General features: G+C 37.8%; 1 protein-coding gene across 1 annotated transcript in view; it reads right to left on the reverse strand.

The window, feature by feature from the left end:
• Positions 1 to 958: 958 nt before the first annotated feature.
• Positions 959 to 17644, reverse strand: part of AHR (aryl hydrocarbon receptor) — a 46723-nt gene continuing 30037 nt past the window's right edge. The window contains exons 4-11 of the mRNA XM_082193910.1: positions 17294 to 17383; positions 16096 to 16219; positions 15611 to 15741; positions 14702 to 14904; positions 13711 to 13820; positions 12249 to 12390; positions 9487 to 10744; positions 959 to 3860 (exon numbers count right to left, since the gene is read on the reverse strand). Coding sequence (XP_082050036.1) covers positions 3708 to 3860; positions 9487 to 10744; positions 12249 to 12390; positions 13711 to 13820; positions 14702 to 14904; positions 15611 to 15741; positions 16096 to 16219; positions 17294 to 17383 — 2211 coding nt within the window. The 3' untranslated portion in view covers positions 959 to 3707. The remainder of the gene's footprint in view (positions 3861 to 9486; positions 10745 to 12248; positions 12391 to 13710; positions 13821 to 14701; positions 14905 to 15610; positions 15742 to 16095; positions 16220 to 17293; positions 17384 to 17644) is intronic.

A 17644-nucleotide genomic window follows, 5' to 3' on the forward strand; every position in this document is an offset into this window, starting at 1 on the left:
ATTACATAGTGTTGAAACGGAGATCTAGCTGCTGAGATGTAGCCAAAGGAAGAGAGTACCAGCCTTGAACAAAAACATGCTTCTGTGCATGGGACCCATCTTGTTTGAATAAAAATATTGTCTAATATTATCCAAGGTCAGGTCTAGCATTTGGAAATTCTAACTGGGGGATCAGTGTCAGAACAAATCCTACATTCAAAAAAAAAAATGCCCCCTTTACTTCATCCCTCGTCACACGCAGGCCTTAGATCTGGACCTTAATTATGCTTAGAGGAGCCCCAATACAACAATGGAACTTAAAATATATTTACCACTGAAGTCCCACTAGCTTTAATGGGTTTCTCCTAAGCATAACAAAGTCTAGATCAGAGCTTTCCAAACTTTTCATGTTGGTGACACACTTTTTAGACAGGCATCATTTTGTGACACAGTAATTCAGTTTTACTAGCAAACTGGAGGTTAAACTAACACCTTTCCAGCCCCGGGAGGAGCGCCGAGTGTGCTCACGCAACACACCTACACACTGCAGCTGACACACTAACATGCCGCGACACACAGTTTGGGAAGCTCTGGTCTAGATCCACCTCAATTGTTTTAAAATTAGCAGCAAGAACTAGGTGAAGCCTCATTTTGAATTCTATCATCCTTTCCACTCTGTTTTGTTTGGCACTTGAAGGAGGGGTTTAAAGGCACCAAAAGCATTTTGAAATTCTTTCTGTTACTGGGGAGTAACACGAACTCAGCTAGTACCTTTGCCAGAGACAGACACCCGAGGGAGTATGCAACAGATGGTTAGAGAGAGGGAGGTCTAGCAACGTTGGATCTTGTGTATGAAAGAGGGTTGTCCATCCCAAGGAGTCCTGGAAACCAAGTTATACAATATACTTTCAAGTGTCTGTATTATCTTCTAGAACTAGGAATAAAGTATGGTGTGCTGTGGAAAAAATTACGTATTAGCTCTAGTCAGGTGATATTTTATTGTCGTATATTATGCTTTACAAGTTTGACTGAAGCTCATTAAAAGCACTATAAAATTATACCCCAACACGTAAGAAATTAACTGCATGACATAAAGCATAGATAACAAAGGGTGATGGGAGACAGATGGAAAGGGAAAAAGCCAAGACAGAATCTACAAAAATGGGTAGTCTAATACTGATTAAAACTAGGAAATAATTTGCTTGGAGGTGGGAGGGTAAGTGTGGGGTTGGTGGGGCAATAAGTCAGCAATTCATCACTTTTGAGAACAGTTTGGTGTAGATCAACAGTGCACACCAATACACAGGTTTGTTACATATAGATGCAGCTAATGCAGAAAAACAAGTTGATATTACACGTAACAGAATTAAACTAGGCTACAATAAAGCAGTACACCAGTTTGTACTGCAGCCTTGGCACTTAGTGGCGGGATCATATTTGGTTTAGCAGAAGTGATATGATACGCAGGTCTCAATTTGTTGTGGAGTTTAATTTTTTTGTTTTTCTTTTGGTCTTTTTCTTTAAAAAACAACAACCCTACATTATCCCTTTGAACCTTTCACATTTTACAGTACAGCTACTGATTGTCAACATTACTCTTGTAATAATAATAATAAGAAGAAGAAGATACTGTTACCAAAAATATTACAGCAATTGTTTGGAAAGAAGATAATAAGAAGCAATCAATGGCTACTAATCTAATGCATTTAGTGATGACCAAAGCAAAGTTCAATTGCTTAAAGGGCATTATAGCCCAAGCTTCATAGCTATTATTGAAACATAGTATCAAGCAGTATTGCCCTTTTAAAAGCCGCGCTAGATCCTAAATTTGAAGGTCTGCAAACTGCCTGGCCATCTTTTCAAGAAGGACAAATTTACATGATTTGTGTAAGCAAAATTTTACCATGACTCAGATTTAAGATGAAAACAACAACACCGCTTTCAAGTGATTAAAATGGGTAGCCACCTCCCACTATCCATACAACCTTACCCTTAAAAACATTCCTTCTTGTTATATAAACGTATATATATAAAAAACTTAACTGAAACTCTTTTCTCATCAAAAATTTAAACACCACCCTGGAGGGAGTTGGTTTATTATTTTTTTCTTTTTTGAAGAGTCTACACTGTCATTTACATTATACATATGTATGCAATAGACATTTTAATAATATGGAATAACACTTTAAAATTAACTGTTTGTAAAATATTTTACAAAGACATCATTAAATGGTGCTTATTACATATTAACAGCATGTAAGGATATTCACTTGTTTGAACATGTACACATCCCTCCCTCCCTGCCCCATTTAAACTACTATGAAACACCAAACATTGGTGTATGCGATTCTAAAAATCCTCAGATAAAAATCCAATACAATGTTTTCCATTTTTAAAAACAAAGCTTAAAATATCCTTTTTTTTTTGTTACAAGGATCATCTCTAATTTTGAACTAAAATAAATTTTCATTTTTTCATCTCTTGAACTAAGACATTTAAAGTGAATTCACATACACATAGAAAGATAGCTTTTTCTTTTTAGAGTGCAATCATCAGGGATATTTAACATGAACAGACCCTCTCCCCACTGGAACGGTTGAAAAACAGCAGCCAATCAAAATTTGACCCTCAGTGTAGAAATTTTATTTTACAAAAGTAAACTTTAGTACTATTTGCTACTGAGACATTGCTTTCCACTGGTTTTTAAAATTAACCTATCTCAATAACCAATTTAATTGGAAGTATTTGCATAGAGCAGCCTTGTACTTTTTTTTTAAAGAGACCATTTGACAAGTGTTGTAACACAAGATAAGGCACATGTTTTCAGTATTTGAAATTCAGAGCTAATTCCGAGGAGACAATTTTCTCCTAAAAGGTTTCTGTTTTTACCCTGTTCTACCTGAAGAATGCAGAAAAGCAACAAAACACAAAGTCAAAAATCCCAGTCTTTTAACAAAGTAAAAACTCTGCACATATAGAATAATATCAAATTCTAAGGAAAAACAATATACATTTAATAGAGAAGGAATACACTGCTTATAGGTCTCTAGCTTTTTAAAAACAAACCAAAGTAATCACTAAATAGTCACAAAGTAAATATGATTTGTTCCTACAGTGAATCTCCTTTTTCCTAACAAGCTCCTTTCTGAAATAAGGTAGCAAAGTTGTGAGGCACTTAAGGCTAACTGTAAAGGAGGAATGCAACGGATTTGGTTGTACAAAACCTAAAACTGTGTATCAAACCCTTGTATTAAACTGTCTACTAAAGTGCTAGAACCTGACATGTAAAGTAAAAGGATAAGCTGAAAAACTACTAAATAAAGTTAACTGAAGAAAAGACATAAAAAATTGAGTGCTTCACTTGCTCCTCTATTTAGAACATGGCTTTTTAAAAGGCCTAAAATAACCTAAGATTAACTATCTTATACCATTCCAAATAAGATTGTCGAAAGTGCCCATTTTATCTGCTAAACATAAAACCATTTGCCTTATCTTATGTTCTACAATGTGATGCAGTAATATTGCAATAGTGCATATTTTCACACTCACTGAAAATTACATGTGCACACTTTTAGGCCACGATTACAGCTCCAACTTCCACCTATAAATATTAGGTTTGGGATGACAAATCCTATATGCATGCGTTTTAAGTGCAACCACACATGATTTTCAATCTCTGTTCAATAATCCAGTCCTGATCTCTTTCTCTATATGACTTTGTTCTTGAACTACATAAAACCACTGGATGCCAAATCAGAGAAAGATCTGGATTCCGCTGGATGATGAAGAGGCTGAAGATGTGTTCCAGGCTGGGTGTTGACAACATCTAATTGCGGTGGATATGCATCATTCATATTTCCTCCATTAAAACTATTCTGGAACTAGAAAAAAAAGGTAAGGTCTTATTAAAGAGAAATTGCTTTCTTCTTAACACCGCTAATTTATATCCAGGTATAGAATAAATGATCCTGCATGCAGTATCCTAATTTCACTGCTTAAGCAGAAACTATTTGATCCCAGCTAAGCTAGTTGCACTCAGGTCCTTTGGGAGCCAATGTGAAAAGTTATTTCAATGAAAACTAAATGCAACTTATCCCAACACCTGTAAAATATGTAACACAGAATCTTAACGGGTTCTGAAATGGTTCTTGCCTGGCAGGAAAGACTGGTTTCTGCTGAATGAAGAGAAAAGATTTCATTTCCCCCATTTCTTCTTCTAAGTCTCTCCATATAATAGAGGGAGGGGTGTGTGTGTGTGTGTGTGTGTGTGTGTGTGTGTGAAAAACAACTTATGGCTTTCATCTTCCTAGCATAGTATCTACCTAATATCTGCTCAAGCAGGCCTGTTTCATCCACCTCACCTCAAGAGGATACCCTCAACAGGTGCTGGATGCTGACAGCATGGGCAAAGCTCATTGGAGGTTTTATAATTTGCTTTTTAAAAGTACAAACTAATATAATTCTGCATACTTTGGCAGTCTACCAAGTATGTGCAACATACCACATAATTTTAGGGTATTCCATTCCAATGCCAAATTATTAAAAGTTATTATGGTGATGAATTTGCTCTTAAAATTTTCAGAAAATTTATGAATTCTGAATCTTTTTAAACTATGCTTAGCTAAACAGCCTCAGAGTATTTTGCATTTGGCAGCAGCAGATATTCACTGCTATTTAGTGCACTCTGGATTTTGCTCTAATTTCACTCGCCCACCTACCCATGAAAACATTATTTCACAGGCAGCAAAGATCACATTTCAGTCTTTGAATCAAATATCTACATTTCACATTTTGTTTCAAATGCTTTAGTTTCAAGCTCTAACACAGGCAACATCAACAAAAGCAGAAGTAAAACATCTAGCCTGGTTTCCAAATATGCAACATCTTCTGATTGAAAAAGTGTTCGATCAAATAGATTATACACAAGTATCAAATACAAATAACTACATTTCTAACAGTATAACTTAGATATGCAGTGTACAATCCTATACATGTCTATTCAGAAATAATCCCCAATGAGTTCAATGGGACTTATCCCCACATAAATGTGTACATGACTGCAGCCTAAAATATATACCACTATGAACTGCTGCAACCTCCTGAAAGCTATTTAGACTTTTGGATACTGAGCCATTTGACAGCTCTGAAATCTTTTTGTCAGTTGTAGAGAAAAATTATAACAAAATCCAGAACTTGGAAGATAAAGCATATTTTGCATCACTTGATCTGACCATCTCAGCACCTTAACACGTCAAAAATTTAATTTATATTTCTGTCAGAATATTTTGGAGCCTGTTTTCCAGCTACCCCTAACTTTAGATTTTTCTAGTTTATATAACGGAAGTTCCACTAGCTCTTGTCTGAATCACTGCTTTCACTGAACTCTTCCTCTTAAGAGTGTTTTCAAGTTCATTTCAGGCCAAAAGGAGATGCTCCAAAAAGCCTGAAGAGATTTCTTCTTAAAATGAGTATAAAGTGCATCAAAAAATTACACATCAGCACCCTCAGAAATGGCTATAAATCATAAAGACAATCCAGTTCTATTAAATGCAACGTTCTACAATGCAATTTTTGTTGAGACTTGAATAATCACATGATCCAAATAATTACACCGAGAGGATGTATAATAATAAATACAGGCATTAACAAAAAGTCTCTTTGTGGGATGCATGGTGGATGCATATGCAAAGGCTAGTGATGTTCTCTTAAAAAGTGGACTTGGATGGCCCCAGAGGAGGTTTTCTAAAAGATCAATAGCTCCAACTAAAGCCAACGAAAGTGCAGCCAAGGGCTGTGCAACCATACACTCCAAACTGCCAGAGCATGTCCTACCCCAAGTCATTGACCTTTCTAGCAAGAGATCTAAATCCTACAAGCACAAAGCTTTAATGAAGAGTTTCGTAGAATGCACAACTTAGCATATCATGGTTTGGCATTATATGCACGAGGAGAGGAGAACCAAGCTTTAGCCTTATGTGCTTCTTTCCTCCTCTTGCGTGCTGGGGTTGTTTTCTTTTTCAGAAATGCAGCGTTTCATAAAATTAACTGGTAACATATTGGATTGATACAAGTCAAATCTAAAAGCAATGTTATCAACAATTTTTTCCAGGTGACTGCTCTTAGAAAAGCACATATTCTGATGCACACAAGCATTCTAAAACTAATGTTTCAGTGCCTTTCCCCCCTTTAATATCAAAATTTTATTTGAAACCCACGTTGAAGGTCTTGACTTTGAGCAGCAAACACCTGACAAAGATGTTATTTAATCCTGACAGTTCTAAGCCCCCCATCCCACATTTTTTCATCAACATGATGGGTGATTGTTCATTGGTGTCTGTGCATGAGCGGAGTGGACATTTGCTTGTGCAGCAAGACTTCTTCTGCCTCTCCTCCCATTTGCAGCCCCCTCCCAAATCTGCTCCAGAGGGTTAAGAGACATTCAGAGGCAGATGAGGGAGGTTCAGGGAACTCCGGGAGCGGGGAGGAGAGTAAAGTGAAAGTCCGGTCAGGAAAGAGAAAGTCCACTTACACTATACTGAATTTCATCAGGTATGAGGAAGTCAGCCTCTTTGATTTCAATGGATCAAAAGAGAGATGATATTAGGGACGCGGGTGGTGCTGTGGGTTAAACCACAGAGCCTAGGACTTGCCAATCAGAAGGTCGGCGGTTCGAATCCCCCAACGGGGTGAGCTCCCGTTGCTCGGTCCCTGCTCCTGCCAACCTAGCAGTTCGAAAGCACGTCAAAGTGCAAGTAGATAAATAGGTACCGCTCCGGCGGGAAGGTAAACAGCGTTTATGTGCACTGCTCTGCTTCGCCAGAAGCAGCTTAGTCATGCTGGCCACATGACCCAGAAGCTATACGCCGGCTCCCTCGGCCAATAAAGCGAGATGAGCGCCGCAACCCCAGAGTTGGCTACGACTGGACCTAATGGTCAGGGGTCCCTTTACCTTTTTACACAAATAAAGAAGCTTAAATTTGATAAGATTTCACATGTCATTATTTGTAAGCATCTATTGAGACTTGGAACTGTAAAAAAAAAAAAAGTTTGTTCAATTCATGTTTACTGAAATGAATAAGAGCAGCATGATTGCTGTTATATTTATTAAGGCAATGTGCAAATTTGGCATAATCTAGTTTAATGGCCAGGGATGGTCCCTGTAGCCTTATGCCATTCCCTATCCTGCAGTTTCCCCAACTATCCAACGCTTCCTCTTGCCTGGGTACAAATTAGTTGTGGCCCATGTAGTGAGGGATAGGGAAGGAAACTTCTGGTTGTTGCTGTTGTTGTTGTTATAGCTTATGGGAATTTCACATCCATGGCCATTACACTTGCAGTCCATAATGTTTATTAAATGCCAAGTTTGTGTAAACAAGAATAATTCACTGTAGCTTCCGAACAGCACATGTTTTCAATGTGATTTTTAAAGATGAATATTTTTGCCGCAAGACATGGAGAGTATGGTCAGTGAAGTGGTCTTGGGGGGACTGTCACAAGGGACTTTATACACCAAAAGATGCTACATTTTAGAAATCGATCTAGATCGATTTCAGCCTAGATCTAGGCTGCATTTGAAGAAGACATAAACTGTTTTTAAAAAATCCTAACAGGATGAATGTGAGTCTTTCTAGAAAACCTCTAGTTTGGAATTTGGATATATGCTCCAAGCTAAGCAAAGAGAATGGCAAACCGAACAAAGGGCTTGTGTGAAAGTTTCTTTACATTTGTTGCCTGACACATACTATATGGCACATAAAAGTCTATTTTGGTTTTGAACATTATAGTTATATAACACTTGTTGGGGATAATTGCCAACTAATGAAAACTACTGTGGATGAAGATTTAGCTGTGGGCTTTGTTATAGGGTCTCAGACTCAGAATTCAAACTTACTGGAGTAAAAAAAAAAAAAAGAAGTTTCAATGCATACTAAAGTAAACCTTCAAGCTGGGTGAGTCAGAGAGCTACTGAATGAGTCAAATATAATAGCTTGAAGGCAGACCCAGCTGCATTTCAAACAATGATGGAAAAATGTCAACTATTACAGCTATGGAAGGATTACAGTTCTAGCCACGCAACACTGTACTAAAAGTTGAAAACATAGCTTTAAGCAGTGGCCAGCTTCTAATGTCTTGTAGTGTTTTGATTTTTTTTCATGCATCTACAGCAGTACTTCGCCAGCGGAGGGTCTGGGGCCATCAGTGAGCCCATGTCTACTACTAGATGGGCATCAAGTGTTTGGGCATACTGTAGCCTATTGGACTGACCAATGCAAGCGCAGCAGCATCTTGCCCCTGGTTTAGTAAATGCTGAGTTACGACACATTCAGAGCCAATGCCTATATTTAGGTTGAGAAAAGCTGAAGGATGGACATCCTTGTCACAAGGAAATTTCTGTGGCAAAGAATTTAGCAATTTTCAAAGAGAAAGTAGATGTCAATAGAAAATGCCAGTAACTGCCAGCTAGTTATGCCAAGCTCTACCTCAGTCTACTATCATTTAGTGATTGATTCTGCCTTTGGCTCTGTCATTTTCTGGCTCTCGTGAATTTTCAGCCCTCTCAAGTGAAATCTGGGAGTAGAAAGTTCGAGAAATCCTGGTCTGCAGCAGCAAGTAATTGTTAAGATATACCAACGGGGTTTCATTTCCTGTGTGTTGTGTACAAATTTAACAGAACTGAGGCTAAAATGGTTTAAAGATCAGAAAGTCCAATTTTAGTCCCAAGGCAAGATCGTCTTATAGATCAGCCCATATGAGAGTTTGCCAAGAGAAGCTGCCAGTTGGGGTTGGAAGAGTCATCACTAGACCTGACCTACACCAAATAACCATCATCAGCCACATCAATTTTCTTCTCCTAATGCTGTCCTAAGGAGATATTATAAATGTGTTCTATCCCACAAACTTCTGAATGCCAGCCAAAATTTATTCACAAATAATGTGAAGCCATTAAAGATAATATTGTCCTTCTACACTTATTTCAGTTCTTAAATAATTGTTCCTTATGACTCCAAAAATAATCTGAGAGCATTTGATGCTGACCATGTGAACACACTCAAATTATGTAGATATGTTTATTTCTTTCCCGTGCAAAAGTGCATTAATCACTACTTTAAATATCTTAAATTACCTACAGTAATGTAGCAAAATTAAGTTTCCTGACCCTAATGAAGCAAATAATTCACCATTTGACATGACTAATCCTTTTTTCTTCATAGTTACAGTTAAAATAATTGCTAAGCAATAATGAAGCAGCAGAAGAAAAGGATTCTACTGGAGGGATACCAGAAAATTTATGCTGCGCAGCTAAGTCCTTAGGTCTCTTTAGGATGGCCCACTGAATAAAACTCCATGCACAAATTAAGATGCAAACCAATCAGATGGTAACAGTTCATTTGTACAATGAATTTGTATATTTAAAATTGTTAGCTAGAGAGCAACTCTCAGAACACTGACATAGCATATTTCCAAGTTAAAAAAAACGCCAAACAAATAATTTCAGAAATGCCATACCTTGCTTAGCAATGCTTGCTGTCCAGATACCACAGGATTATACTGCATTTGTTCTGTGCTGTTTGGTTGAGTTTCAGATACACACTGATACATTGACACAGCACCTGCATAGCACGTCTGTGGAGTTACTATAACTTGCTGAGAGTTTACTCCACAAGGCTGGCTTTCCGGAACCTGCTGCAAACAACTGAGAAAATCCTCCAGACCAGAAGACCCTGAATAGGATGATCTGTCAAAGCTTCCTACTGGGAAGTCTATCTGTGTAAAATCTGAAAGCTGTGACACCATGCTGGTTGGCTGCTTGTAGGGAATGAACTCCTGCCTACAAGCGTATGTTGCTGTGTTGACTTCAGATTTGTAAGGGAACTCCTGAGTTACCTCCTGCATGCCAGAAAAGACATACGGCTGTGTCTGTTGCTGTGGAGGGTTAAGGGGCATGCTGCTGACAGAGTTCCAGTTTGCGAGCATCCCATTGACCTGCATGTGCTTCATCTTCTGACACAGCTGCTGCTGCTGCTGCTGCTCCACCCCTGGTTGCTTCTGCTGCTGCTCCAGTTGCTGCTGCATTAAACAAGTAGAGTTCTGAACCATGGGCTGCTGTTGCTGCTGGCAACCCGAATACAAGAGGTCAGACTTGTTTAAAGACTCCTGAACATAGGTCAAGATTTCATCAGTTATATCTATGTCTCTAATATCATCTGCCCCAGAAAGTTCGTTTTTAAAAAACTCTTCATCCTGCTGAAAACATTTTATATCTTCAAAGTCAACACCCAGAGTTTTCATGATGTTGTACAGTTCACTGTTTTTGTTATCCTGAAAAAGTCCCACGCTGTCTTCAGGAAGCATCAAGTTGCTTTCCTGGGGGCACTCAGTCTGCTCCTGTTTCAGAATGCTGTTATTCCTCACTGGTAAAACATTATCCTGCCAATCACAGGCCATCATGCTACCCAGTTCATCCCAGGTGTCCGCAAAAAGGTTCCTCTCAAAGGAAATTTTATTTGGAGCAGGTGGGCAGAGATACACAGATTCATCTTGCTGCAACATTGCACCCAGAAGTGAATTGGGATCAACAGATTCTTTGCGCAGTGTAGCCTTAGAAGAAGCTCCTTTCCCAATGCTGCTTTTAACCTTTGCCTGAGAAGAATCCATTAAGCCAGGTGGCTGAAACATCACTTCATAGAGCACAGCCTCACCTGTCGCGAACACGAAGGGCAGCTTCATGTTCCGCTTCCGTAAATGCTCTGCCCCTTCTTCATCTCTGAATTGCAAAATAACAAGGAGAGCAAGTTAAGAAAGAAAGGAAAGCTATACAGTCATACCTCGGGTTACAGACGCTTCAGGTTACATTTTTCCGGGTTACGGACCGCTGAAACCCGGAAGTACCAGAACGGGTTACTTCCAGGTTTCGGCGGTCGCACATGCGCAGAAGCGCTAAATTGCACTTTGCACATGCTCAGAAGTGCCGAATTGGAACCCGCGCATGCGCAGACGCAGGTTGCAAACGCTGTGGGTTGCGAATGTGCATCCCGCATGGATCACGTTTGCAACCTGAGCATCCACTGTATTTTACTTTAGTGCTGCAACCGACTCTCCCAGTACCTGAACAGATACAGAAAGCAATTAAAAGTGGGGGAAAGGCACAGCACTAAAACTGTGCACCTATATAAGAAGTAGACACTAATGGTATGCTGGGAGACAAAAAACATAATTTACATATTGACCTAGATCCAAAGGACCACATGACAGCTTCCTTATGCCTACAGGAAGTTTGAACATGTTTTTGAAAGACACCCCTAGCTTCTGCCAATTCCACATGAAAAATGTTTTTGAAAGCACAGAGAAGGGTGGGGAGAGATGACGGGCCACTCTGCATCCTAGTCATTAAGTTCAATTTTTATATCGAAACTATTTGCTAATGGAGATTAGAAATTCTATCAATCCTGTATCTATAAACAACATTCAATAATATGATGAATATTCTGCATAGCATTAATAATCAAGAACAACAACTAAAAGGACACACAAGTATTTTAAATGATTTTGTCATTCACAGAAACATGTTACAGAATATTTACTTTTCTTTACTTAGGCGAAGATCCAAAAAAGTGAAGATAGTTCTATGCACCTCAGGGGGCATAAAACCTTTTGATTAATAACAGTTCCCCTTGCTGTATGGGAATTAGCTTTTTCAAACTGAGTAGAGTTAAAAGAAGCTTGTGATACTGTAGTTATTCTTCAGAGACAATAAAAGCAAATAATTTCACACTGGGCTAATGCAAGCCTCTAGCATGTACTTGTTTTGGGTTTCAGTCTATAAGATTATTAACCCACCTTATCCCATTTTGAAGGTTACTAGTAACTCATACAGCAACACCACAACAATTAAAAAAGTTTAATATAATTGTTTCAAATACATATTGCCCTGTAAAAAGGGCCAAATTACTCACAGAGAAAAGAAGAACAAAACAACATTAAGCAAGTCCCTAAATCAAGCAAGGCATTGTTTCAGATCCCATGTAAAGGAAGCACTGATAAACTGTGGTTAAGGGGTAAGCAGGCATTGTCAAGATTCTCATAACTAACCACAGAACCAGGATTTTGCCTGCACTTGCTCCATAGGGAGAAAATGCTTTTAGTGGGAGGATAGGAAGTACAGGGCTAGAATTCTCCCCACAGGACAAACTTTTATATATAAAAGTTTTGAATAAGATGTCCTTAGATCATCCCAACTGCAGTGTCTCTATAAGTCAGTGGCTACTTACGTAAGAGGTCTCTGTGTAGCAATAATATAATCTGGTCTCCCATTTTTGTAAACCAGGCGTGCATTTGCTTGAACCCAGGCCCATCGATTTTCTTTGGTAAGAAGTCGAAACACAGTCATACCACTCTCTCCAGTCTTCATCACTAAAAAAATTGAGCAAGAAAAAAGAGAGAAGCATCTTTAATGATGCCCAATAAAAATTTGGCATTCCTATTTACATAGAACTTACAAACTAATCAAATCAAAACTACTTAAAAGGTTAAGTCCAGCTAATTTTCAGGATCAAATGCATATCCATTTAAATGGGCCTTTAGTTATGACTGACTCATGTCCCATTGATTTCAGTGGTTTACTCTAGATATGACGGAGTTTGGATCCAACCTACTCTTCTGTATTCTATTCTCAACAACACAATGACTGTATTTGCATGCCAGGCTAAAACATGGTTTGCTGAGAATGCACAAGCATAATTAAGTCTCAGGACTTCTCTTGTATAGCTGGAATAGCTTTTGAAACTTTTCGTTCTGCTTCTAGCAAATCACATTTCCCTACACTGTACAGTCCTGAAATTGTGGTAAATGCTAACTGCGATTAGTTTAAACAATTTGGCTTCATAAAATCATGTTTTGAATTTGGCTTGATTTAAACTGACCATAGTCGGTGTTTAATTCTGGTTAACTAAATCTGTCAATAAAAGCTTCCAAAATTATCCTCCAAGCTGTATAGGAGAAGCAAAAGAAAGTATGCAAGCCCAAGTTCATTGCAAACTGTACATAACATGCTAAACCATGGGTCGGTATTATGTACAAATATGGCCAACATTTCATAGGTAAACAGAAATAACAGGTATAGAACCCAAGAGGTTTCAACTGCAACTGATTTAAAACTTTTCAGTATTTTGGGGGGAAGGGGTGTCTCTAAAGAGGATAAAAATACGGAATATTTTAACTGGTTTTAGAAAACAAAGTTATTTCCCATATTAATGGAAACTGTAGTTTAAAAAAAGCTTTCAGCAAGGAGAATGGAAGGCATCTCAAATAAAATGCTATATAGGACATAGAAAGAGTACACCCCTTCAGCAGAAGCTATAGAGATGGTCAAAATTTGTGACAAAGGGATTCAAATACATCAAGGTCAGAAAACGTTCTAAATTTAGACTTTGACTACTTTGAAGAGATTTTTTCCATCTGCCTGAGAAAACTGCTGAACTGGCAGCAAGAGAGGCAGAGAAGAGGAAGTGCAAAGAGCAGGATGTGACAGGAACATGGAGAATGAAGCTAAAGGAATCCACATGGGAAAATTAAACACTGCTTCTTCCAACGTAACCTCCCATGTTTGGTCGAAGGACACGTCTAGAAAAAAGCCCTTATTAGAAAAACAATACGGTTAATTTTGGACACATTTCTGAATTTATTTTGGCACACTTTGTTCTGCTTCATGGCTCAGCAGAAGAGGGCACTTACTTCGGACATGATTCTCAGCACAATAAAGCATATCAGCTGCATGGATAAACTGGTATCCTGTTCCTCTCATGCATAGTTCTGCTTCAGTGTAACCCAGCACAATTCGGCCTCTGCAAAAGATATTTAAAACATTTTAAACATATTATGCAATCAAGAGCTTGAAGAAAAACAAATAAAACAAAACCCAAAATAAACAAAATAAAATCAGAATTTCCCACTGAAAAGCTGAACAAGCAGAAAACAACAACTACTAGGCAATTCGCAACAGCTAAATGTTGCCCAAAATAATAATAATAATAATAATAATTTAAAAAACCAACAACTTACCACCTTTCCAGAAATATTAAGGCAACGAAACCAAAACACTACAATACAAAATTTAATCTATAAGCAGTTAGGAGATGAAGTACCGTAGGCCAGTATCACTGATCACTGGATCCTTTTTTAAAATTGTTTTTACTTTTTATCTATGTCATTTTAAATTGTTATTGATTTTAATGTTTTTTTTTGTTTTAGAGTTTATGATTTATGTGGAAATTGTTTTCCATTTGGTTGTGTACCTTCTGATATGCTCTGTTTATTGTTTATGACTTTTGTTATGTTGGTAATTATGTAACTCTTGTCATGCTGTAAGCCACCTTGAGCACTGTTTTGACTATGGAAAGGCAGCATACAAATAAAAAATGATGATGATGATGATAGAAGAAAATTGTCCCATATCTTGCTTCCTGAAAATTTGGCTTAAATTCATTATTGACCAGTAATTCTCTGAAATATGTACATTTTGGTCATTAAAGATGAAGAAGATCATGAATGAAGCTGTACTTATTTAGAGGGGATAATTAGCTGAACTTCAATGGAAAGGGTGTAAGGACTAAGGATGCAGAACAATTGCCACCGGGGCTACATAGATTTATATATTACAGCTTTAACCTGTACTTCTGAATTTCAGCTATAGCGTATAATTATTCTCAGATAACCTTGCACTTACTTTGCATCACATCCTGTAGGTGTGAAGTCTAGCTTATGCTTAGTTCTGAAGATGAAGTTTTTGGTACGTATTTCAAGAATGGATGGAGGTTGAAGTGGAGTAGCCACTGCAAACAAAGCCAATTGGGGGGATATTGAAGTGCCATCCTTTCCTTTCTTGTTCTGTCCGTGGAGAAACTTTAGTCTCCCTTGAAAATTCATGGCCTTTAAAAGAAGAAAACCAGTTATAACCTCATGCCACATTTTTAGATACAATTTCATTTTTGTTAAATATAGCTGTGATAAGCTATGCCACTGGATATTTTAAACATCATCCAAAAGAGCAAGTTTACCCAATTTTACTATGGGATGACCAATCATGTGAAAGGATAGTGAATCTTAAATTAAGAGATTTGATGAACAGCCATTGCATCATGCACTATTGAGAGTGAATCCCTTTACTGTTATTTCACAAGTAGTTACTTTTATGCAAATATGCAGATTACTTTTTTATATTGTTTAAACAATTCTTTTGAAAGTACAGTCATACCTCGGGATAGGAATGAGGTTGGTTGCGCGTTTTCGGGTTGTGGACCGCGCCGAACCCGGAAGTACCAAAACGGGTTACTTCCGGGTTTCGGCACTCACGCATGCTCAGGAACACAAACCGACGTCACTGGTACTGTTAGCTAGGGATGATGGGAGTTGTAGTCCCAAAACAGGTGGAGGGCCAAGTTTGTCTATGCCTGGGCTTAAGGCTATGCACTTGCTAGCTCCAATTCAAGGTCAATATAGTCCTACTCACGCATACAGGATTCAGAAGTAGAATAGCTATGATAGCTTTTTGTTTCTTTTAAAAATCGAGTGAAAAATCTAAAATCATAGTATCCTATTAGGTGTGAACCAGACATTAATGCAACTCTGTACTCACCAAGAACCCAGATGAATTATCCAAGAGACAGCGTAATCTACAGATGAAGTTTCGTTCCATAAAAGAGGAATTCTCTGGAGGTAGCTGCTCTGGGTTATAATATGTTGCTGACTGTGAAAAGCCATTATCACCTATATGAAAAGATCATTTAAGACTTCCTTTTAGACAAACATTTGTTCATATGATAATGGCAACTCCCTTTGTAAGCAAGGTTTCAAATACTATTCTAAACAAGAATGACAGTGGGAGGTATCGCTAAGGCATAACACACTTTATAAATATCTGCCATTTGGAAAACCTCTAGATGTGTAATGCATGACCCATTAGTATCAGTCCCCGTTACAGATAAGCACCTTTGCAGGTAGTAGGAGAGAATGCAGTGTGAAGTTTTCTCCCCAATACCTATAAACATAAACATTTCTTCATAGATATGTCTCGTAAAGACAGAAACAAATTATTTGCTAGTGCTACTAACAGATACTAACCTTGCATTATCTGTCCAGAATCTGTAGAATGTACGGGATTCAGAGCCCAGTGAAGCTGGCGCTGGAATTCTGGTCTGTCTTCCGTGTGAATTAGTTCAAATACACTCTGGTGTATAATATCAGACTATATTAAAGAGACAATGATAGCAAAGAAAATGCTAAGTAATATTGCTGTGCTTGATTACTACAAAGAAGATTACAATTCATCACATTTTAAGTAAGACAGTCCACAATAGTTAATGGACTCCTATAGAATTATGAAAGAAGGAAAGTTATTCCAGCAAAAAACAGTTTTTAAAATCCTTCATATTTGTTTATTAAAACTATTTATATAATTGGGAGCAAAACAAAGACCACAATATCCTTGCAATACATCCAAAAGGTGCTAAGCATATAAGCGTATCTTGAACAGGGTTGAAACTGGTCTTCTTATTTCAAATCTAACTAGAGTATGCATTTAACTGACACAGTGCCAGCCAAAGTTCCAACAACTGGATATAAGTTAGGTAGTGCATTTCTATTGCTTAATTCGGAATCAAGATAATAAAATATAGTACCTTTTTTTTTTAAGGGGCTAGTCTACTAATCAAAGTCACATTTATGATGTGGACTTAAAATCAACTTTAAATCTCATAGTAAGAACATTATTTTTTGAGGGTGCTGATGATTGTTTGGAGTTCTTAATCCTTTCACAGGAGCTACAAAAACCATTTACTTATTTTCATATTTTGTGCAATACTTGGTGACCCCTCTCCTTCTGACCTTCCTGTGTTTCACACATGTGCTTGGAATTGTTCTTCAGGCCTTTGCACTGAAAGTGAGAAGGTGGAGGGCTGCTGCAAAACACCCTTGTGCCACCTACCTACATTCACATGGAAACTTCAAGAGAGCTACTGATAGCAACTAGTGACAGAGCCCAACTCTCCATATAATCTCTCCCAGTGTCTTCATGGAGCAGTTAAATTATATGAGACAGAAGTCTGGAAGTTTGAAACAGAGGTAGTTTTTTAAATAGGCCATAGTTTCTTTATAAGAGGTTTCTCTACAGCTTCCTTAAGAGCTACCATTGTTACCCAGGGAGGTTACCATTTCTGGGATTCCTCTAGTGGCTCCATGACAAATAAATTTGCCTTTCGATACATGAAGCAGACCTGAAACTTTGAAAGTACTCTTTTATGAAAGAGGAAAAAGTGCTTACCTGCTGAAAACCCAAGTAATCCTGGATTGTAGAAGAAACATAAAATATGAGTGCATCTGACGTGACCACCAGCACAAAGCCGTTTAATGCCTGAAGATAGAACAGCAACAAGTTTAATTTGAAAAATACATTGATACTGCATGTTGAAAAAGAGGATTTAAAAATGTAATTTAATATATATTACAAGAAGCACAGGAAAAATGTTAATATAGCCACACTTATTATTCTGGCCAATACCAAACAGCAAATCAGCAGCAGAAAACCATGTTAAAGACTAAGTTTTTGATTTTCAAAGCATTTACATAAAATCTACAACAACCGCCAAGAGTGAGATTGTTAGTGCATTAGGCA

This window comes from Podarcis vaucheri, assembly GCF_965113315.1.
Source record: "Podarcis vaucheri genome assembly, chromosome: 12".
In the NCBI taxonomy this organism is placed as follows: domain Eukaryota; kingdom Metazoa; phylum Chordata; class Lepidosauria; order Squamata; family Lacertidae; genus Podarcis; species Podarcis vaucheri.